The 25,129-nt window shown below is 40.1% G+C and overlaps 1 protein-coding gene across 1 annotated transcript; it reads left to right on the top strand.

The window, feature by feature from the left end:
- The first annotated feature begins 413 nt into the window (after positions 1-413).
- Positions 414-19,932, top strand: LOC119744390 (collagen alpha-1(X) chain-like). The gene is made up of 2 exons (XM_038220299.1): positions 414-505; positions 17,592-19,932. Exon 2 carries the CDS (start codon positions 17,592-17,594, stop codon positions 18,417-18,419), a length of 828 nt encoding a protein of 275 aa, XP_038076227.1. The 5' UTR covers positions 414-505; the 3' UTR covers positions 18,420-19,932.
- Positions 19,933-25,129: the final 5,197 nt, after the last annotated feature.

The raw sequence follows: 25,129 nt of genomic DNA on the forward strand, positions 1-25,129 counted from the left end.
AAATGCGTGGCTTCATTTAATAACACAAAGCGCAAAACAAACACTGATTGAATCACGTATGGCCGGTGTACGTCATTATTCTCTTCACCAATCAGAGTTAGTCACCCAACAAGTCGGTGACCACAAGTGAGTGGTCTGTGATTGACAGGTGCCAATCACAATCCACGTGTTTGAATGTGTCACCGACATCCATACGATCATTCCACCAAAAAGATGCGTCTATTTGAGTGTCGGTGATACAAGCTTCGAGTTTAACGTGTGGCAATGTAACATTAACATCATTTCCGTCTCACAAATATGGAGCGAGTCAGTGATGTGTGATTGACAGCGCGCAGGGGGCCAATCACAAACCGGGCATGCAATTTCCTCAGTCACTGCTCGGGAAATTGACGTTAATATTTAAGTCACAAGCTGCCGGCTCACTCCTCACAACGACCGCAGCTCATGTTCACGTTCAGACGACAACCCGAGAGAACTGTTTGCAAGATCGAACAAGAATTGCACGGTGAGTGTTTGAAACCGTCTTTTACGATAATTCTGCAAACTTTGGGATAGATCTTTTGTGATATATGATATTGACACAATGTGCTTAATGGCAAAACAGTGCGCTGTAAATATTTCCGACCATGATGATTCCATTTCCATACGGTTATTCGATAACTTATCATGCGATATTGGTGCTTGAATCATAACCAGGTATTATGATGCATAGACTATAGCTGAATAAGCTGTAGTCTGAAAAGTCGATGCGGATTCAGACCAAAATTTTGTGGGGCCAAAATCAGGCAATAATATAGCTAAGAGCAAATACATGTATATAGTTACGATTTTTTTTATTTGTTGGGGATTCCTGACTGACAATATTTCAGCTCCTACTTACATAGTGCACCCTCGACGCATTTTAATTGCCCTAAATACTGAAAAGTGAAGAAAAAAACACTATAAATTCATGAAAGTTTTATAGTTTTTATTGCCATTCAGATTCGCCGGTTTTCCAGTCAAACATGGCTGTAGCTTTTTCAAGAGTGTATTACATCAAGTTCCTTATTGTTATTAAAGTTCATGCACTTTCACAATTTTGTCAGATGATGAATTTAAACCTATTCGTGTTTAACGACAGAAATCTTGCGAAAGCTCGACCGCCCATAATATCAGTATGATCAATCACCTCCTTTATTTTCTCCTATTTTTCCCTGTTTATTGTCAAACCTAAAATCCCGATGCGATGGGCTCACTTTTTCCCCCCGGAAATCACTCTAGCTAATACAGGATAAAAGGTTATGCGGAAGTTGGCCACGAAAAAACATTTAAAGGAAATCGTTACATCTGAAACATCCTGTCCTATGTTGTGTTATTGAACATTCGGAAAAACTCAATGCATTTTGCGTAATGTGTTTTTTAAACTGTGTCTTTAAACCATTTCTATATATGGGTGCAGGCCAGTAAATCAGTCCGAAATTGCCTTCGCCTGCAAAATCACGAATTGCATGCCCTCAAATTCTTCAGAATTAGAGCATTTTGAAGGCCGTGAACTTGATTTTTTTTTTAAAGAAGAAAAAAGGTTTGAAGCCGTGCAGAGGACCGCCAGCTCGTATTTCTGTGAAATGTGGATGTTGATTCGGCCCTAAAATGCCTCTATTTTGCAGTCGAGCGTAGGCGTCCATTTTCAAAATGGCGATGGGCTTTGATCACCTAGATGATTGAACCCCAGAAAATTGAACAGAAAATGAAGGATGATGAAATAATCTTTAATTTGATGTACGTCTTGAACAGTCCTCAGAGAGTTATTACCTGAATTCCTGAAGTGGGGACATAAAATTTGTATTGGGGTCTATTGGAATGTATTACATTCCAATGTATTACTGGTCTGCAACGATAGGTCTACGCGTTACTTTCAAGCGTTGCAGGATAAAAGTGTCAATTGTCAGAATAGACTTAAGGGCGCCAATGCAAACAAATCGGATCATGATCACACACATTTTATTCATGTTTAAATTGCCCCCCGGACAAGCAAAAAAAAAAAAAAAAAAAAAAAAACAGGAGAAAAAAAGGGATAAAAAGAAAAAGAAGAAAGAGGTGCGATCATATTGTTGTTAATTTAATTGGTTGGGGTGCAAATGTTCTCGGACACCCTCAAAAAATTATCGATCGGGAAAATGATATTGGGGGGGGGGGAGGATGTGCTTTGTCCTCCTCTACACAAAAATATCCTGGCGACGCCCATGGCTGGATAGATAGAATCATCTTAAGAGTTGAGGTTAGCACAAATTACTCGAGCGTCAATTTAGATTTTGCATCTTCCCTTAAAAAAAAGGAGATTTCTTGTCCTAATTTTACCCGGTTCTTCATATTGGTTAATGACCCCGGACACCCTCAAAAAAAATCAATCCGGAAAATATATTGATATTTGAGGGAAAATGTGCTTTGTCCTCCTCTACCCACACAAAAATCCTTGCGACGCCCATGGCTGGATACATTCGTAGAAATCATGTTAAAAGATGAGGTTTGCACAAATTATTCGAGTGTCAATTTAGATTTTGCATCTTTCCTTAAAAGAAAAACAGATTTCTTGTCCTAATTTTACCAGGTTCTTCATACTGGTTAATGACGAAACACGCATGAGGTTTTTTTTCTTTCATGTTTACGTGGAAACCATCAGTTTCGTAAAACAAACCAAAAAAAAAATAAGAGAACGAAAAGAACTAAAAATGAGATATGCATGCAAACTAGAAAAAGATTAACCGTTGATCGTGATAGAGATAACAAAATAAATTTGATTGATTTTGAGTATCTTTTTAATTATCTTTTTATTTCCACAGAGTGATTACAACAATTAACAAACTGGTTAATATGGTCTAAATTTTGAAAAAAAAAATATTTTTGCGCAATAAACCTCATTTTTGGCGAGTGCTCAAAATGTCATTCTTTCTATAATCTAGCCACCTAACAATGTTCCTGTCATGTTTCCTTCCCTGCCAATTAAAACAAAAGTGTGTAAATTGCTTCATGACATTTTATCAAAAGTCATTGCATTTTTATCACAAAGAGTCATTAAAACATGTTGCTTTTTCTAGGCGTATTCGGTCACGAAAATGCAAATAATCTTTGACCATTGTTTTTATTTGTGAATAATTGTTCCTGGTTTCGAATGATTATTGATCAAAGTGAAAAAAAAAACCTCAAAATTGTATTAAAATCAATGATTAAAGTATTTCTTTCTTTACTCAAGCATAAACGTTACCAGTGTTCTTTGTTTCTTATTGTTCAGCCTACATTGAACTCCTTTTGATCTCTTCTTGGACCTGATCTTCAAGACTTCAAGACCGAACCATCGAGGTCGGTGTGATGATGTTTAATTTATTCTATCATGACCGTTGAAAGGGCGTGCCGTCCCCATAAAAAAATAATGTAATTCAGTCTCCTTTCCAAACCTTTATCGGCGGGCAAAACAATTAGTGTGGATTGCCCCCAGTTGCCATGGCAACAGATTTAAAAAGAACCCACCTTTTTATTTACATGTTATCCCCTTGCTCTCGGATAGGCCATTGCCGACACATTCTCTGAATAATGATTCCTCCAAATTGTGTCTCGTATACAAATTCTTCAGTTTATGTAGTGATTTTGTTTGTAATTTTAGGCCCTGTATTGTTTTCCTTTCAGATGAAAATCTGCGTGGCCACCATTCTGTCAATCGCCCTCCTTCTGGGTAACTCTGTCAAGCTCCGAGCTTCTGTTACTGGGCCGGTTCCCTCGGATGGCGATGGTCCTGCGTTTCAGGTGTGTCAGCAGTGCTGCCAGGGACCTGCTGCAATACCCGGCATACCAGGTCTGCCTGGTCTAGTAGGACCGATGGGGCCGTACGGTCAGCCGGGGTCAAAGGGCGATGCAGGTCAGCAAGGTGAGATTGGCCCTATTGGACCTATGGGTGAGCGAGGAGCACCTGGGAACACTGGGTCTAAAGGTGATGATGGGATTGGTCTGCCCGGCAAGATAGGTCCGAGAGGGCTACCTGGTTTTGTTGGAGGAACTGGGGAAACTGGTGTCAAAGGTCAGAAGGGTGAGCCAGGGGAGACACCAGACGACTCCAACAAGCGGGTAGCATTCACCGTGGTGAGGACGAGCAGCTCGGATACCTCTATGAGTAACGGCATCCGTTTGCCATTCCAGCAGGCCGAGACCCTTCTGCCGGGTACCAGCTTCGATCTCGAGACCGGCACGTTCACATGTAGTGTGCCGGGCACCTACGTATTTACGTTTTCAAGTCTTAAGTATAGCAACAGCGGTACTTTCAACATCCACCTTGTTAAAAACAACTACAGGGTGATCACTTCCCATGGTGCATCAAATCAACGTGGTCAGTTGTCTGGTAGCGCGGTGCTGGTTCTGCAGCGTGGAGATACGGTGTATTTGACCATGTACGGTATGGCGTTTAGTGATTCCACCAATCACCACACCTCATTCAGCGGCTTCCTCCTTTACCCGGAATTAATTAATTAATTAATTAATAATCACCTCGCATAAATATACAGGAGCAGTGCTGCCCCCCAAAAAACTTCGCTTTCCATTTTGCCGAAACAATAACCAACGAATTAACAACAATAATGTTCAAAGACATAATACACACAATAATTGACGACAATATGTTTCCTTTTGTTACCATCAGAAGCTATGATAAAAAATGAGTAATTTTTAATACATCTTTAGCATTAAAATATCAAAACGGTTAACAAGACATCAAAACTACTTTAAAAAGAATCATTAAAAATCAGTTCAAATAATACTAGTTTTTGGAAGGAAATATTTTAAGCTGTGAATAAAAAATTCCAAATTCATCAATCTTTCTCTTTTGGCTGACAGTGTGTTCCATGGATGCATACATGGTAAAAGCCCAATCCCTGTATGCCTTGCCAGGCTTTGGACACATTTTAGGGTGGTCGAGCTTAACCCCGTCACAGTTTTTCTCCAAATAAATAAATGATTAAATAAATAAAAATAAACCACAACTCATAATTATACAGGAGCAGTGCTGCTCTTGGTTGTTTCGCTTTCCATTTTGCCAAAACAGTAACCAATGAATTAAAAGAAAAAGTCAATGTTATGATAATAAGAAAAATAATTGATTCTTAATACAGAGCATTTTACACTCAAGTATCAAAACTGCATAAAAACAGTTAATTAAAAAGAAGTTAAATATATGACTTTTGAAAAAGAAGGTTTTAGATGCGATTAAAAAACACTTCAAATTCATTATTGTTTGCTCAAATAACGTGGAAGTCTGCACGGTCACCGTATGCCTTGCCAGGCTTTGGACGAACTTAAGGAAGGTTGAACTGAACCCCATCGCAGCTTTTAGTGGGAATGTTAAACGCATGAACTGATATTTACTCTGTGAGGTACAGTAGCGCTGCCTCACCATGGCGGATAAGTTTGAAAAGTACCGGAGAATCTTGAATTTATTCCGCACCGTAACCGAGAGCCATCGTAGTTCCTGAAGTATGTGCGTATGACCCTTCCTTCTGCATATATGTTGTTATTTCTTAAACTGGTAATCGTATGAAAAAAAACATTAACAGTTGCAATTGTCTGTCTGGGAAGTAACAAATGCATGTATTAAAAAAATGATGTTGTTGTTTTTTCAATTGCATTTCGCATACCGTATACAGCCAGAGATTAAATGAAGCCTGGTGATATCATTTATTTATCCTCGGAAACTTTTTCTTTAAAAAACAAGAGTTTCACTGCGCCACAGTGAACCAAGAACTCTCAACTTTTGTTAAACACTTTGTTTTGCATCCCATGTTATACATGTGTAATTGAGTTTATGTTTCATGTTAAAAGTTACTTTTAGAGCTTTCACTATGATGAAATTGTTTACGATTTAATGTAATTTGAGTTGATAATGTGACACTATATCAGTAGATTACACAATTATGATTCTAGTATATATTTGATTGTAAGATATATTTTTCCAAGTATACATTTGAAGATGTGCTCTGTTAAGCAGCTAAACTTATTTAAGCACAGAAATTAATCATACAACATGTAATAAGTATCGAATATAAAAACTCAAAAACTGTATTTGAACATTACTTTAATTCAACATTTAGCTTTTAACAATGTGGAAAACCTTGTCCCTCTCGTAATACATTCCATCGAATTCCTCTCAAGTAAGTACAATTACAGAGAAATTGTGTCGTTGAAATGAACGAGGAAATCACAGTCTGACTTTTACGAACAAAATCATTTCTTATTAAGTACTTTAATCTGTGATATAGATAACAATTTGGATCCCTTTGATATTACAAATTATTGCAAACAGAGTCAGCTAATTACCTGTATTTTTGTCCATTTTGTTTGTTTTGACTTCTAGATTTGGGGATCGTGTTAATGAAAGGCCGGGTTAACATTGGTTGAGGATGGATGGGGTGGAGGATGAATGATTAGTGGTTTCGAGGGGGTTAGGGATTGAAGATGAGGGGCGGGGAGCAAAATATGATGCCGACTGTTACTTATCTTTCAATAATTCATCAAGAACAATGAATGGCACTTAGACGATGGTGTAGTCTACTTATCCCATTTACCCCACGGATTCTTAAAATGCTAAGACATGTAGACAGAACAAAATGAAAAATGAAAAATGCTGGATGTCAGGCCCATGTATCTTTGCCCCCCCCTCCTCCCCCAAAACAACCGAAAGCCCACCGACAGTGTTGTTCTGCATCCGCCTGTGAAGGGCAGGGTGTTCAGGTTGACTTGGGTTTGAAGGGTGATAGAGATAAGGTGGTTGCGTTTCGCAGATTAATGGGAGATGGGTGAGAATGAAAGGGAGAGCCTTTTGTGATACTGTTGTGATACGTACGTAGGTATATAATTATATTTTCCCCCACATTTTGGCGAGCAGTGCGATAACTCAGTCGATAGGGTTGTGATTTTGCATTGCGAGGTTGCAGGCTCGATTCACCGTTGTTTTGTCCCCGATTTTTTTTCTTTTCTAGATTTGGGGATCGTGTTAATGAAAGGCCGGGTTAATATTGGTTGAGGATGGATGGGGCGGAGGATGAATGATTAGTGGTGTCGAGTGGGTTAGGGATTGAAGATGAGGGGCTGGGAGCAAAATATGATGCCGATTGTTACTTCATCAAGAACAATGAATGGCACTAAGACGATTGTGTAGTCTACTTATCCCATTTACCTCACGGATTCTTAAAAAGCTAAAACATGTAGACAACAAAATGAAAATGAAAAATGCTGGATGTCAGGCCCATCTTTGCCCCCCCCCCCTCCCCCAACACAACCGGAAGCCTACGGACAGTGTTTTTCTGCGTCCGCCTGTGAAGGGCAGGTTGTTTAGGTTGACTTGGGTTTGAAGGGGATGGAGATAAGGTGGTTTCGTTTCGCAGATTAATGGGGGGGGGGGGTAAGTGGGGGTATTTACCCCCCCAATATTTTGTAAAAACTGCCTTTTTCCATTCAAATGCCCTTTTTCAACAGGCTTAAACCGCCCCCCCCCCCCAATAATTTGCAAAGAGTGCTCTTTTTTTGAAGAAGAAGTGCCTTTGTTTTTCTGATCAAGTGCCCTTTTTTAAAAATAAGTGGTGCCCTTTTTTTGTCGGACATGCCGTTTTGGCTGCCATTTTCAGAATTTGACACATGTATCGCGTAAAAAGCACCATATATTGGCCGTTTGTATGCATAATCGTTTGTTTTACACAGCGCCCCCATCGACAGATGGTACCAGCCCCCCCCCCCCCCCCCCCCCTCACGCTTTTCGATTTTACGGAGGCCAAGCGTCCGGAGAAAAAACCTGTTTACATTTCACCCCGGATGTGCAAGTGCACTTTTCAAAAAAAGTTTAACCCACCCCCAATAAAAATGACCGTGTTACGCCCCTGGAGATGGGTGAGAATGAGAGAGAGAGCATTGGTGAGAGAGGCTGAATAGGGTGAAAGCTGTACGATTTCCTCACACGCTCATCTAACAAACGCCGGATATGTTAGGGCCAGGGTCATCGCCACGTGCATGGGGGGGGGGGGGGGTGGATGTGTGCAGGGGCGGAATTTTCGCGGAGGGGTTCATAGGCAAAACAAAGCTGAAGGGAAATAAAGTCCGAATTTCATTACGTTCGAATTCATTTTTTTTTTTTTTTCTAATTTATATTTTCTTCTCACGTTTTTAGAAAAGTAAATTCCAAAACGCCCACCGTACACCAATTACTATGCGGATGACGTTCGGGGGAAAAAAAATCCGCCATGCAGGATGGTGAAGGGTGCACACCGGTAAATAGGCCTAAACCCATTCACCAAGTGCATGAAAGAAAGTTATACCCTCAAAATATTCTATATTAGAGAGTTCTGAGAGCCATAAAATTGGGGATTTGAAGAGATAAGGCAATGAACCCTCTGGCCCGAAATTGGGGCTTCCAATTCTGAGCATTTTGGATGCAATTGGGCTCGAAAGTGGCGCTATTGTGTCATGTTGTGGAGGAATCGTTTTTGAAGATGGCTACTGTTCCACTCTGGGAAGAAGTAGGGGTCGCCTTCTTTGGGTGAGAATATCTCGAAAAGTCAATGATCAACCCACAAAAAAATGAAAGTAAAATAAAAGATGACATGTTGATTACCTTTTTTCTGTGCAGCTATACCCGTGAGTGTCCTGAGTATTTTTACAAGAATTTTGAAGCATGGGCATTTACCACTGGATTCTATGGGAATTTTAATACAGGGCTGCACCCCAGGACCTGTAAATCAACTCGCAAAGACATAAGTGATAACTTCACGTACTTCCCGATTTTTGTTAGTAATACTCATGATTGTAGATCTCATACGCATGGTGTTTGAAATTTAATTGAATACATGCAGTATTTCTTGAGTTGTTGCCCCCAAAACGAGTTAATTCTGTATTTCAAAATTTGAATTTCGTCCAGTGATTTGTCATGATGACTGCGTAACATTATGAGATTTAATATTATGGGGAAACTGTCAAACAATGAAACAATAATACATGTTTGACCAAAACAAATATAGTATTATAAATGCGAAAAATACAAACCGAATGAAAACAGAAAGTCAACGTCCAAGAAATATGAAACACGCAATAACCCGAGCCTCCCAGGCCCAGAAGTTTTAAGTTGTAAGTACGGCCAGTAATCGGTCTTGATGTATTACTCATAAGGAGATTCTATTTCGCGAGAAACCGTCAAACAACTAATGAAAGTTTATTTCGAGAAAGGACGCGCTAAATAAAACTAGTGTTAAGTTTCCATTAATAGAGGGGGCGCCTCATAAATAGTGGTCTCCACAAAGCGAGCAACTGCCGAGCCCCCATTGGCAAAAACCATCAGCGTAAAAACATTATCTCCTATTGTGTGTTTTCTTGTAGTGTGCCCCCCAGCTGGTAATGTGCCCCCCCCCCCCCCCCCCCCCCCACGGCCTCCCCCATGTCTGGAGCTGGCCATGGTGCTGCTCCTCAGACACTCAGGTTAATACTAATTTCCGATAAATTTCTCTCATCCAAACTTCATTTATGAAAAAAAAGGCTTGTTTCCGCTGTCATATGAAAATCAGACTCCTTTAAAAACTTATAACACCTTTACCCTAGTATTAGTTGAAATGTCTTACTTTGGTAAACGTATTTACCAAATTGAATTCAATGTACAAGTTACCTGAATTGCACACTTGTTATGCGGGTAATGAAGATACCCTGAAACATTTTATTTTTTTTCGCTAAACTCAACTGGGTGCGAAAACACTTGCCCGTGTTTAAGTGCATTTGAAAGAAAGTTTTGCATTTTTGAATGAACGAGGGTGAGAAATTGGACTAAAATTTGAATGAAGATGCTTCTTTAAAACTCACATAATTATGTCTTCTACAAACATTAATGTGATTGACTTACTAGCACCCTATTATTGGTTAAACTCTCTCGCGTGAGCGGTCACTCTACTAATTATCACCACCTAGACACACACTATAATATTAATGAGTCTGAATTTCATAGGGTCCTAAATTCACACTACACCGGATAAGAGACACCCCGGCGGAGACACGCCCAATGCAGTATAATTTTTTAATCCTCGGAAGGATTTGTTTTCTTTCTAAAAAAAATTGAATTGCACTATAGTGGACTAATGACTCTTAAATGTCATTATTGTTTTTTTGTTCTTTCTAGTGTGCCAAATTATTTTCTTTGGATTTTTCACGTGTTAAAAGTTTCGTCTGAGAGTGTAATTCTGATGAAATGATTGTTTACGATTTAATGAAACTTTAATTGTTAATGTAACACTATCGGAGCATTGTTTATACGTAGTTATTATTCTATTACAAATGATTATTTTATTGTACAAAAGGTGTTGTTTATTTTCAAATGCATTTACATTTCATAATATCTCAAATGTTTAACAGTAAGAAATCTGGCAGATGAAATTCAGGATGAAATTGGCAAGAAAACAGATTTTCGAATCTCTAGCTGCCACAATTTAAATAAATGTATTCAGTGGGTGGATGACGGCTGTTTGGGGAAGAGGAAGACATTTGTTTGCTGTAATCATGTAGACATGACTGACGGCTTTGTTTACTTGCTTGTCTGGATGAAGGGACATTTTGTTATTATGGATTTGTCTTGGACAAGGCAGGCTTGTTTATCAAATTTTTGATGAAGTAGAAACCCTTTCTGAAAGAACTCCACATCCAAAGAAATAATAATATTTCAGTAAGACAGTGTCTTGTTTAACTTGGCAAACACCTGCTTCAGGGTGTAGTTATCCCTGAACACTGTTTAACTGATAATTGATGGGGGTGCTTAGTAAATTATATTCTTTATTTGAAAATTGCTAACATTCCAAAAGCTAGATGGGCTGGCCCCTTTAAAATGTGGCCTTGTGTTAAAGTAAATACTATTTTTTTCAAGGCTTTTTAGTTAGGTAAATTTTCCACAATCTTCTGAATTTTTTGAAACATTTTCACATTTCTCAATACACTTAAGTCTTGAATTTGGGGTTCGTGTTCAAGGCCTGGTGCAGATGTGTGTCGAGGGGGTTAGGGTTTGAAAGTGGGAGGGGGCAACACAACTGATACCAATAGTTATTTATCTTTCAATAATTGAACAAGAGCAGTAAATATTACTAAGACGATGGTGTAGTCCACTCGATTTATTTCCCCCGCGGATTCTTGAAATATGATCATTAATAATTTGGGAGGCTAATCATCCTTATTCGCAGATGGGATGCTGAATTGCGAAGGACGCGGCTACAACGTGGTCGGGCCGCTGACACTTGAAGGCGCCTATGGCTGCCGGCCACATCGACCCATATATGACCACGGAGCACAGCCTGAGATCGAAAGTATTTGATTTTGCCGGAGGGAGGAAAACCGGAGGGCACGGAGAAAACCCTCGTGGCACAGAAGAAAATCAACGCACAACTCTACTCACATGTGATCCGCAGCCAGGATTCGAACCGTGGTCACCTTGGTTAGAGGCGAGCGCTTAACGCACAAGCCACACACGCCATAAAAAATGCTAGTATAATGTAGTCAGGAAAAATAATGAAGGAAAAAATGAAACGCAGCCCACGCCTTTAGATTCTGTAACGGCCAGCTTGCCGGGTGTCAGGCCCTTTTACCTGCCCCCTTCCCCTCCACTCACAGCCTAACATAACTGGAAGTACATCGACAATTTGGTTCTGTATCCGCCGTGAAGAGGGGAATTTGTTTAGGCCGTTTGGGTCTGAAGGTTGTAAGGCATTAATTAGGTGGTTGCGTCCCGCAGATTGATGGGAGATGGGTAAGATGGGGGGGGGGGGGTGGCAAAGCCTTGGTGGGAAAGGCTGGATATGGTAAAAGTTGAACCCTCGTCAACTTACGGGCAGCTATGTTAGGGGCAGGGTCGTTGCCAAGTGTAGCGGTGAGGTCTGAGTACCTGATTTAGTAAAAATGGTCTGCGCATTAAACAAGCGGCCAGCTCCTCATGCCAGACGGCGAAGTACGGACGTCCTGTCCTCTTTGCCCCTGGTTATAGCTGTCCCAACACCCCCCCCCCCCATGAGTTTCAAATATCCGATGGCAGATTTATTTCAGTTAAAATATTATTGCTGTACTTTCCCATTGTGGTCAAACTCATGGTCCCGGCAGGATGTTGAGATACGATACGTCACTTCAAACCCAGTGGCGTAACCTGGAAAGCTAGGGAGGGTGTGCCTCACCACTCAGCCTGCCTGGAATTCGGGGCAGGCGCTTTACTCTTTTGAATGCTTCCTCCAGAAAATGAGGAGTGTTAATTAAGGTCTCTTTAATGAACCACGCCAATGAGTAATACTTCGCAGCGTAATATCTCTCGAAAATACTAGGTTTGAAAACGACACACCCTAGATAGGTATAAGAATAGGAATTTTTCGGAATTGTGGGCAGTATTGTTCCGCTAAAAATCAGGCACAATCAGGGGCACAGTTAGTGATTATTTTGAACTTTCGGTAGAATATGAGCCACCGTCTTTTCAAATTTTCTCAGTAGGTATTCTTATAGGCTGGTCTTTTTTAGCGGGGAAAATGTTAGTTGTCATCAGCAGAAAAATGATGAGTGAATAGCTTAAAAACAGTGGCACTCGATAGGTTACACAACGAAAAACAAATGTCACGACACGACTGTTAATGCTGTACAAGTAGATTTACTCTTCCTCTTCCTGTCGACGAAACTATTAATAGAAAGGGGATCAACAGCACTCTAGCATTAAATAAGCACAACTTTTTCCGCCTCAGCGTATTGGTTCGGGATCCGCCATTGGCTGCCCAGGGTGGTTAGGAGGGGGAAGGGATGGTGGGGGCAGGGGCTCAATATGGAGATTCGTGTTTGGCTTGGAGATCAGGCTATTGAATGCTAGTGTTTCCTAAGAAAGAAGATTGTTGCACATGGTTGGATCCAAACAGTTGGGGTAAGTTTGGGATTAGGTTTGATTAGGCGAGGGTCAAGATCGGAGTTGGCATAATTATGTGTTTGGTTTTAGGTATAGGTTGGGCTCAAAAAACGGAGGTGGGAGGGCCTCAATTAGCGAGGAGGGGGTTCTGCAGGTGCAAGGTCGATTGCATGCAGAGAAGTTGGCCGGGCCGAGCGCACGTTTGACTAGTGGATGGGATAGATGAATGGTTGTAATTAAGTTGCCTTTGGGAACGGCTGCAATCTGCAAAATAAGTATACTTTATCGTAAGAGGGCGGCAACTGTACATGCACCTGATAAATTACTACGCTTTCGTTTTTCCATCAAAAATGTAGACTGCATAACCTGACTACAAAGTACTAGCCACCAAATGCGTAGCTCCATTAAATAACACGAAGCGCAAAACAAACACTGATTGAATCACGAATGGCCGGTGTACGTCATTATTCTATCCACCAATCAAAGTTAGTCACCCAACAAGTCGGTGACCACAAGTGAGTGGTCTGTGATTGACAGGTGCCAATCACAATCCACGTGTTGAATGTGTCACCGACAACCATACAATCATTCCACCAATTAGATGCGGCTATTTCAGTGTCAGTGATACAAGTTTCTGGATTTAACGCGTGGCAATGTAACATTGACATCATTTCCCTCTCATAAATATGAAGCGAGTCGGTGATGTGTGATTGACAGGGCGCAGGGGGCCAATCACAAACCGGGCTTGCAAGTTCCTCAGTCACTGCTCGGGAAATCGATGTCAGTATTTAAGTCACAAGCTGCCGGCCCTCTCCTCACAACGACCGCAGCTCATGTCCACGTTCAGACGACAACCCAAGGGAACTGTTTGCAAGATCAAACAAGAATTGCACGGTGAGTGTTTGAAACAATCTTTTACGATAATTCTTCCAACTTTGGGATTGATCTTATTTGATATATGACATTGACAAAAATGTGCTTATAGCCAAAACGGCGAGATATAACTATTTCCGACCATGATGATCCCGTTTCCATACGGTAATTCGATAACATATCGATATTGGTGCTTGAATAATAACCAGGTATTGTGTTGTATATCCAAGACTATATAGCTGAATTAGCTCTTAGTCTGAACAGTTCATGCGGATTATGACCAACATTTTGTGAGGCCAAAGTTTCAGGCAATTAAAGCTTAAGAGCAAATAATCAGGGTTTTATAATATTTCGTTTGTCCGGAATAAGGAATTCCTGTCTGATAATATTTCCGCTGCAACTTCCATCGTGCACTCTCCACACACAGTTATTGTCTAAATACTGACTGCCTAGTTCTTAAGAACTTACTTCTTGAAAACTTAATTCTTGTCGCTACAGATAGCATACTATAAATTCAAGGACATGTTATAGTTTTTATTGCCATTTAGGTTCGCCATTTTTCTAATAAATCTGGCTGCAGGATTTTCAAGAGTTTATTAAATGAAGTCATTGAAAATCACGCACTAACACAATATTTTAGATGAAAGATTAAACTCTTGTTTTGTTAAAAGAAATAAATCTTTCGAAAGCTCGACACTTGACCCATAATTTCAGTATGACCATTCACCCACTTTATTTTCTTGCTAGTTTTCACTGTTTATTGTATCAAACATAAAATCCCGATGCGGTGCGCTCACCTTTTTTTTCCGGCAATCACTCTAACTAATTCAGGATTAAAGGTTGTGAGGAAGTTGACCACGGAAGAACGTATAAAGGAAATCGGGACATCTCAAACATCCTGTCCTATGTTGTGTTATTTAAAATTGGGATAATCTCAATACCCTCTGTGCTTTGTTTTTAAACTGTGTCATTTTACTAGTTCACAGTGCGCCATTCCGGTTTGATCACTATACACGTATAGGCCTATAAGCGTTACTTTTCAGCATTGCGTGATAAAAGTGTCACTGGTCAGAATAGACTAGAGGGCGTACATACGAACGGACCGGACCATGATCACTCTTTATTCAAGTTAAAATTGCTTTATCTAGCTGGATTCATTTTTAGTAATCATGTAAAGCGTTGATGTTCGTACAAATTATTCGGGCCGTCTGTTCTGCTGTCCGACTTCAACGTTTGAAGCACCAGCTTTCAAATGAATTCAGCCATGTTTGCATGCAGGGTTCCAATGAGAATGTCACGTAGATTCTGTACAATATCTTTTAGAAAAAAAGCAATATTTCCAATGTTTAAGGTTTTAAAGATTTTCCTAGACACATTCATGGTTGACAAACAGATGGTGGCTGATGCTAATAGCCAAACAGGTGCGCTGATTTCCCACCACCGGGGAAATAATTCTTTGTTGTAACGACTGTAACTTAACTGCGGTGGTCCACCTGTAATATTTCCGCCACTATACTTCACTGGTATGAGATCGGTTTTCCATATCAATGAAGAAAATAACTCAATAACTCATTTTTATCAATGTGTATTATTTCCCGCCAGCAATCTGCTCATGTGTTGATGATTTCTTTCGTGATAAAATTCAAGAACATTACATCAAGTGAGTAGTTCTTATTGTACATTTTCTCTAAATTTAGTGTTACAATAGCATAGTATTTTGGTGGAAGACTGTGTTTGTTAATGCACCGTTAACGTTGTGGTCACCATTATGAACAGGAAACGTCATTCGATTCAAAACAAGGGTGCGAAAGTGATACTTAAAGAAGTGAGGGATCCCCCTCCCCTACAACCAGCGTCAAACCGTGACAAATGGCCAATCGTTGCTAAAAAAATCCTGTTTGGAGCATACAGATTATTTAAAGACCATCATGTAGGATTTCCGGCTGAATTCGTTCAATTCAAATTCAATTGTGTGCATAAAAACAGTTTGCTAATTCCTAAATCACTCAATGTCGTTCTCAGACATGCAATGTTGTATATGAAGGCTGTCAATTTAGATTTTGCATCTTTCTTTTTAGAAAGGCAGATTACTCGTCATATCGTCACCAGATTCTCCGGAAAAAAATAGTTTCATTTTTGTGTAAGCCTACATACAATTTTCAAACTAAAAAAAAAATTGAAGATTGAAGACTGCGTTAACCGTCAATCGTATTGGCAAAAAGAAATTGGATTGACTTTCAGTATTTTTTTTCCATTATCTTTTTATTTCCACATGGTGATTGCAAAAATTAACTCGTCTTTTTAACTGGTCTTTTTTTTCGTGAGAGGCCGATTTTTGGGCGAGTGCCTAAAAGTTCATTCTTTCTGTCACTCAGTAACACTAAATTGTTACTGATATGCACGTTTTATGATTCCTTCCCTGACATTTAAACAAAAAAAACTTTTCACAACATCATGTCATTTTATACCTTCTTTAACACTGCCACATAATATCTTCATGGGCGGATCCAGAGAGTTTATTACCGGGCGAAGTTTGTGCCGGGAGAATGGGTGAGGGTGGAAGGGCTCTCTCAATCGAAATTTGCCTTTTTGGATACATATTCGGTCACTGCCAAGGGAGGGCGAACCCTCCGCACCCCTAGAGCCGCCACTGATCTGGCTAAACTGCCGAATTTTATTAAACATGAATGTCTTTTGTAAACGTAAGCATGAAGTTGAATTCCCGAGCTGGACTGAAATCCAAAGCAAAATAAATTCAATGCAAATACGTCAATTGCCTACTTTTGTATACGTATAGTGGAGATACCCTTAAATAATTTAATCGTTCGCTAAATTCAACTGGGTTTGAGAATGCTAACGCGTTTGTATGCGAATTTGAAAAAAAGTGTTCACACATGAGCAAGGTGTGAAATTAGACGGAAAAACATATTTAAATTAAGAAAATTTGGTGTTTTAAAAACTCACATAATTATGCTTTCAAAAATGATTCAATGATTTACTAGTGCCTCAAAAATACACAGGTTTTTTTGTATAATTAATTTGAATAAATTGTATAATGAATTTGAATAAAGGCTTTCATAAAAGCGTTTGAATCAATTTAATGTTGATTTCAGGGAGCATTTAAGTTCCTTAGAAAATTATCACAAAGCGTCATTAACACATGTTGCCTTTTCTGGGCGTATTCGGTCACGAAAATACAAATAATCTTTGACCATTGTTTTTATTAGTGAATAATTGTTCCTTGTTTCGAATGATTATTGGTCAAATTGAAACAAAACCCTCAAAATTGTATTAAAATCTTATTCAAGCATAAACGTTACCGGTTTTCTTTTTTTAAAATTATTTTTCAGCCTACAGTGAACTCCTTTTGATCTCTTCTTGGACCTGATCTTCAAGACTTCAAGAGCGAACCATCGAGGTCGGTTTGGAGATGATTATTAATTGACTCTGTCATGACAGTGGAAAGGGCGCGCCATCCCCATAAAAAAATCCTCATATAATTCGGTCTCCTTTCCTAACTTATATCGGTGGGCAAAAATAATGTCAAGCCCTATAATGTGGATTGCCCGCAGTTGCCATGGAAACCGATTAAAAAACCCCACCTTTTCATATAATGTTAGCCCCTTGCCCCCGGATAGGCCACTGTCATCACGCCGAACACATTCTCTGAATAATGATTCCTCCAAAATTATTATTAAAGCATACGTGTTTAAATAACAAACTCTTCGGTGTTTGTAACATCATTATGCCTATTTCTTATTGCTTATTGATTTTGTTTTTAGTTTTACATAAAGGACCTGTATTGTTTTCTTTACAGATGAAGATCTGCGTGGCCACCATTCTGTCAATCGCCATCCTTCTGGGTAACTCTGTCAAGCTCCGAGCTTCCGTTACTGGGCCGGTTCCCTCGGACGGTGATGGTCCTGCGTCTCAGGTGTGTCAGCAGTGCTGTCAGGGACCTGCTGCAATACCCGGCATACCAGGTCTGCCTGGACCAGCAGGACCGATGGGGCCGTACGGCCAGCCGGGGTCAAAGGGCGATGCAGGTCAGCAAGGTGAGATTGGCCCTATTGGGCCTATGGGTGAGAGGGGAGCTCCTGGGAACACTGGGTCTAAAGGTAGTGACGGGCTTGGTCTGCCCGGCAAGATAGGTCCGAGAGGCCCACCGGGTCTAGTTGGAGCAGCCGGTCAGGCTGGTGTCAAAGGTCAGAAGGGTGAGCCAGGGGAGACACCAGACGACTCCAACCAGCAGGTGGCTTTCACCGTGGTGAGGACGAGCCCCTCAGATACCTCTACGAGTCAAGACACCCGTTTGCCCTTCAAGCAGGCCGAGACCCTTCTGCCGGGTACCAGCTTCGATCTCGAGACCGGCACGTTCACATGTAGTGTGCCGGGCACTTACGTATTTACGTTTTCTGTACTGAAGTATAGCAACAGCGGTAGCCTTTACATCCATCTTGTTAAAAATAACTACCATGTGATCACTACCCATGGTAACTCAAATCAACGTGGTCAATTGTCTGGTAGCGCGGTGCTGGTTCTGCAACGAGCAGACACGGTGTATCTTACCATGTACGGTAGGGCGCATAGTGATTCCACCTATCACTACACCTCATTCAGTGGCTTCCTCCTTTTCTCCGAATAAATAAATAATTAACTTAATGAAATTAAATCACAATGCATAAATATACAGGAGCAGTGCTGCTCTTGTTTTGTTTCGCTTTCCATTTTGCCAAAACAGTAACCAATGTATTACAAAAAAAATGTTCAATGTCATGATAATAAGAAAGAGAATTGATTCTTAATACGAAGCATTTTACATTCAAGTATCAAAACTGCATGAAAACAGTTAATTAAAAAGAAGTCAAATATATGACTTTTGAAAAAGAAGGTTTTAGGTGCGATTGAAAACGCTTCAAATTCGTAATTTTTTGCTCTAATGACGTGGAAGTCTGCACGGTCACCGTATGCCTTGCCAGGCTAAGGACGAACTTTAGGAAGGTTAAACTGAACCCCATCTCAGCCTTTAGTGCGAATGTTAAACGCATGAACTGATATTTACTCTGTGAAGTACCGTAGCGCTGCCTCACCATGGCGGATAAGTTTGAAAAGTACCGAAGAATTCATTCCGCACCGTAACCAAGAGCCAACGTAGTTCCTGAAGTATGGGCGTACGACCCTTCATTCTGCATATATGTCTGGTAATCGTATGAAAAAAACATAAAACGTTACAATAGTCTGTCTGGGAAGTAACAAATGCATGTATTAAAAAAATATTGGTTTTTTTTTTTTTCATTTGCATTTGGCACACCGTATACAGCCAGAGATTAAATGAAGTCTGGTGATATCATTTATTTATCCTCAGAAACTTGTTTTCTTGCAAAAACAAGGGTTTCAAATTGCGCCACAGTGAACCAAGAACTGTCAACTTTTGTTAACACTTTATTTTGTATCCCATATTATACATGTGTGACACCGGGAATCGGCGTCGAAAATAGGGAGACTTGGAATACGGCCAGTTCACTTTGACGTTAATTCTTTATTCTGTGAGGGAGTAAAACAGGGTGATGTTACTCGGTCGAATCAGTGTTTGAATGTGGCCAACAATTCTTTAAGTAAACAGTTAAAAATCCAAACCAAATGTACATGTAAGATAAACCTAACAATCTACTCAATTATCCAATCAAATAAATGCAACTTCAATGTAAATAATAAGTCATGGCTTAATCACGAATGAACTGCAATCATTTAAAAAAATGGCGATTCGCGCCAAACGATCGGCGTTGGCTGCCATCTTGCAGCCAAATCATTATTCCAAAAATTACAGTAAATGCCACAAATGTTGACTATAAATTCAAGATAATGAATGTACAAGTGAAAGATATGTTGATAAATAAAAGTAAGAATGCATATCAATGGAGATAATTATAAAGATGAGAATAAAATAAGCAAAGTATAAATTACATGTGAAAGAGTAAAAACAGGGTGATGTTACTCGGTCGAATCAGCGTTTGAATGTGGCGCGGCGGGAAGGTTGCCGGATCTAGTTGAACTATGTTACGGTAGGTGGCGGAGTGATATTTGTTATGTAATCATGTTTAAAGGAACAAATACAGATTAAAGGAACTATTACAGATTAAAGGAACTAATGAAAATTAAGGGGGGGGTATATTCTAACCCGTCACACATGTATAATTGAGTTTTTGTTTCATGTTACAAGTTGAGTTTTAAGAGTTTTCACTCTGATGAGATTGTTTACGATTTAATGTAATTTGAGTTGATAATGTGACACTATATTAGCAGATTACGCAAATATGATTATATAGCATATATTTGATTCTAAGAAACATTTTTTTCCAAGTATACATTTGAGGATGTGCTCTGTTTAACAGCTTAACTAATTTAAGCACAGAAATTAATTATCTGACATGTAATCAGTATTGAATATAAATACTCAAAAACTGTATTTTGAACATTACGTTAATTGAACATTTAACTCGTAATACATTCCATCGAGACAGAGAAATTTTGACCGTTTACTGAAGACAGTCAATAAAATTGTTTGCCGTTAAAATGAACTAGCAAATCCAAATCTGAATCCTCCGAACAAAATAATTTCTTATTAAGTACTTAAATCTGTGATTATAGTTAACAATTCTAATCCCTTTGATTTTAAAAATTATTGCAAATAAAGTCAGTTAATTACCTGTATTTTTGTCCATTTTTGTTTGTTTTGACTTCTAGATTTGGGGATCGTGTTAATGAAAGGCTGGGTTAACATTGGTTGAGGATGGATGGGGTGGAGGATGAATGATTAGTGGTGTCGAGGGGGTTAGGGATTGAAGATGAGGGGCGGGGAGCAAAATATGATGCCGACTGTTACTTCATCAAAAACAATGAATGGCACTAAGACGATGGTGTAGTCTACTTATCCCATTTACCCCACGGATTCTTAAAATGCTAAAACATGTAGACAGAACAAAATGAGAAATGAAAAATGCTGGATGTCAGGCCCATGAATCTTTGCCCCCCTCCCTGCTCTCTCAACACAACCGGAAGCCCACCGACAGTGTTGTTCTGCATCCGCCTGTGAAGGGCAGGGTGTTCAGGTTGGCTTGGGTTTGAAGGGTGATAGAGATAAGGTGGTTGCGTTTCGCAGATTAATGGGAGATGGGTGAGAATGAGAGGGAGAGCATTGGTGAGAGAGGCTGAATAGGGTGAAAGCTGTACGATTTCCTCATACGCTCATCTTACAAACGCCGGGGATGTTAGGGCCAGGGTCATCGCCACGATCATAAGGGGGGGGGGGGTTGGATGTGTGCAGGGGCGGAATTTTTGCAAAGGGGTTCATCGGCAAAACAAATCTGAAGGGAAATAGTCCGAAAGTCCGAATTTCATTACGTCCGAATTCATTTTTTTCTTTTTTTTTAATGAATATTTTTTCTCACGTTTTTAAAATAGTAAATTCCAAAACGTCCACCGTACAACCGTTATACGGATGACGTTTGGGAAAAAAAATCCCGCCCATGCAGGATGGTAAAGGGTGCACACCGGTAAATAGGCCTAAACCCATCCGCCGAGTGCATGAAAAAAAATTAAACCCTCAACATTTCCTATATTAGAGAGTTCTGAGAGCCATTAAATTTCCAATTCTGAGCATTTTGGATGCAATTGGGCTCGAAAGTGGCGCTTTTGTGTCATGTTGTGGAGGGATCGTTTTTGAAGATGGCTTCTGTTCCACTTTGGGAAAAAATAGGGGTCGCCTTCTTTGGGTGAAAATATCTCGAAAAGTCAATGGTAAAAAAAAATGAAATAAAATAACAGATAACATGTTGATTACCTTTTTTTCTGTGCAGCTATACCTGTGAGAGTTCTGAGTATTTTTCCAGGAATTTTGAAGTATGGGCATTTAGCACTGGTGTCTATGGGAATTTTAATACAGGGCTGCACCCCAAGACCTGTAAATAGACTCCCAAAGACATAAGTAATAACTACACGTACATCCCAATTTTTTTCTTTGGTAATACTCAAGACTGTAGATCTCCAACGCATAATTTTTGAAATTGTAATTGAATACATGTAGTATTTCTTAAGTTGTTGCCCCCAAAACGAGTTAATTCTGTATTTCAAAATTTAAATTTCGTCCAGTGATTTGTCATGACTGCGTAACATTATGAGATTTAATATTATGAGGAAACTGTCAAACAATGAAACATTAATACATGTTTGACCGAAACAAATATAGTATCTTAAACGCGATAAATACAAACCGAATGAAAACAGAAAGTCAACGTCCAGGACATTTGACACACTCGTTTTTTTGGGGCCGGGCATTAACCCGAGCCTACCAGGCCCAGATGTTTAAGTTGTAAGTTCGACCAGTGATCGGTCTTGATTTATTACTCATGAGGAGATTCTATTTCGCGAGAAACCGTCAAACAACTAATGAAAGTTTATTTCGAGAAAGGGCGCGCTAAATAAAACTAGTGTTAAGTTTCCATCAATAGAGGGGGCGCGAGCAACTGCCAAGCCCCCATTGGCAAAAACCATAAGCGTAAAAACAATATCTGCGATTGTGTGTTTTCTTGTAGTGTGCCCCCCCCCCCCTAAGCTGGTAATGTGGCCCGAACCCCTCCCTCATGTCCGGAGCTGGCCATGGTGCTGCTCCTCAGACACTCAGGTTAATACTGATTCCCGATAAATTTCTCTCATCCAAACTTCATTTAAGAAAAAAAAAGGCTTGTTTCCGGTGTCATATGAAAATCAGACTCTTGTGAAAACTTATAACACCTTTACCCTAGTATTGGTTGAAATGTCTTACTTTGGTAAACGTATTTACCAAATTGAATTCAATGTACAAGTTAGGCCTACCTAGATTGCACACTTGTTAGGCGGGTAATGAAGATACCCTGAAACATTTTTATATTTTCGCTAAACTCAACCGGGTGCGAAAACGCTTGCCCGTGTTTAAGTGCATCTAAAAGAAAGTTTTGCATTTTTGAATGAGCGAGGGTGAAAAATTGGACTGAAATTTGAATAAAGACTTTGCTGCTTTAGACTTCACATAATTATGTCTTCTACAAACATTAATGTGATTGACTTACTAGTACCCCATTATTGGTCGAACTCTCTCGCATGATTGGTCACTCTACTAATTATCACCACCTAGACACGCACAATACTATATCCATGAGTCTGTATTTCATAGGGTCCTAAATTCACGCTACCCCGGATAAGAGACACGTACCCGGCGGAGACACGCCCGATGCAGTATCACTTATTAATCCTCGGAAGGATTTGTTTTCTTTCTTAAAAAAAACCCAAAACAAACAAAGAAATGATAAGCTATAGAATATAAATTTAAAAAAAAAAGGTTTGAAAACACTAGTTTTTGATGAAAAGTAAATGAAAAGGAAGAGTGAAATCGAATTCTACGGAAAGTAGAATTGCAAAGACATTTTGGATATTTACCCAAAAAAAATAAAGAAATCGTTTGTCGTCGAATTGAACGAGCAAATACCAATCTGGCTCTTAAGAACAAATGTATTATTAAGTACTTAAATCAGTGATTTTTATTAACAATTGTAGTCAATTTGATATTAAACATATTTTTACCAATTCAGTAAATTACTTTGTATTTCTGTAAAGTTATTTTGCTGTTTTGTCGTCTTGAATTTGGGGTTCGTGTTCAAGTCCCGGTACAGATGTGTGTCGAGGGGGTTAGGAGTCTGGAAATGGGAGGGGGCAACAAAACTGATACCAATAGTTATTGATCTTTCAATAATTAAACAAGGGCAGTAAATATTACTAAGACGATGGCGTGGTCCACTCGTTTCATTTCCCCCACGGATTCTTGAAATATAATAATTAATTATTTGGGGGCTAATCATCATTACTCGCAGCTGGGATGCTGAACTGTGAAGGACGCGGCTACAACGTGGTCGGGCCGCTGGCACGTAAAGGCGCCTATGGCTGCCGGCCACATCGACCCATATATGACCACGGAGCACAGCCTGGGATCAAAAGTGTTTGATTTTGCCGGAGGGAGGAAAACCGGAGGGCACGGAGAAAAACCCTCGTGGCACAGGATAGAACCAACGCACAACTCTACTCACACGTGATCCGCGGCCAGGATTCAAACCGTGGTCACCTTGGTGAGAGGCGAGCGCTTTACGCACAAGCCACCCACGCCACCCAAAATGCTATTATAATGTAGTCAGGAAAAATAATGAAGGAAAAATGAAACGCATCCCCACGCCTTTCGATTCTGTAACAGCCAGCTTGCCGGGTATCAGGCCCTTTTACATGCCCCCCTCCCCCTCCCCTCCACTCACAGCCTAATATAACCAGAAGCACATAGACAATTTGGTTCTGTATCCGCCGTTGACGGGCAGGGTGTTTAGGCCGTTTGGGTCTGAAGGTTGTAAGGCATTAATTAGGTGGTTGCGTCCCGCAGACTGATGGGAGATGGGTAAGATGGGGGGGGGGGGGGTGGCGAAGCCTTGGTGAGAAAGGCTGGATATGGTAAAAGTTGAACCCACGTCAGCTTACGGGCAGGTATGTTAGGGGCAGGGTCGTTGCCAAGTGCAGCGGTGAGGTCTGAGTACTCGATTTAGTAAAAAAAAAAAATGGTCTGCGCATTAAACAGGCGGCCAGCTCCTATGCCAGACGGCGTACTACGGACGTCCTGTCCTCTTTGCCCCTGGTTATAGCTGTCCCAACACCCCCCACGTGAATTTTCAAATATCCGATGGCAGATTTATTTCAGTTAAAATGTTAGTGCTGTACGTTCCCATCGTATTCAAAATCATGGTCCCGGCCGGGTGTTGAGATAGATACGATACGCCACTTCAATCTCAGTGGCGTAACCTGGAGAGCTAGAGAGGGCGTGCCTCACCACTCAGCCTGCCTGGGATTCGGGGGAGGCGCTTAACTTATTTGAATGCTTCGTCCAAAAAAAGAGGAGTCTTAAATAAGGTCCCTTTAATGAACCACGGTAATGAGTAATACTTGGCAGCGCAATATCTCTCGAAAATACTAGGTTTGAAAACGACACACCCTAGATATGTAAAAGAATAGGTACTGTTTGGAATTGTGGGAAGTATTGTTCCTCTAGAAATCAGGCACACTCAGGGGCACACTTAGTTATTAGTTTGGACTTTCGGTAGAATATGGGCCACCGTCTTTTCAAATTCTCTCAGTAGGTATTCTTATAGGCCGGCCTATTTTAGCGGGGAAATGAACTGTTAGTTAGCATCAGCAGAAAATTGATGAGTGAATTACTAAAAACAGTGGCACTCGATATGTAATACACAACGAAAAATAAATGTCACTACACGACTGTTAATGCTGTAA

The sequence above is a fragment of the Patiria miniata genome, unplaced genomic scaffold (genome assembly GCF_015706575.1).
Source record: "Patiria miniata isolate m_02_andy unplaced genomic scaffold, ASM1570657v1 HiC_scaffold_7, whole genome shotgun sequence".
NCBI classification, from domain to species: domain Eukaryota; kingdom Metazoa; phylum Echinodermata; class Asteroidea; order Valvatida; family Asterinidae; genus Patiria; species Patiria miniata.

Excerpts from the sequence above, each read along its gene's own strand:
- LOC119744390 (XM_038220299.1), top strand. The coding sequence starts at position 17,592 with ATGAAGATCTGCGTGGCCACCATTCTGTCAATCGCCATCCTTCTGGGT.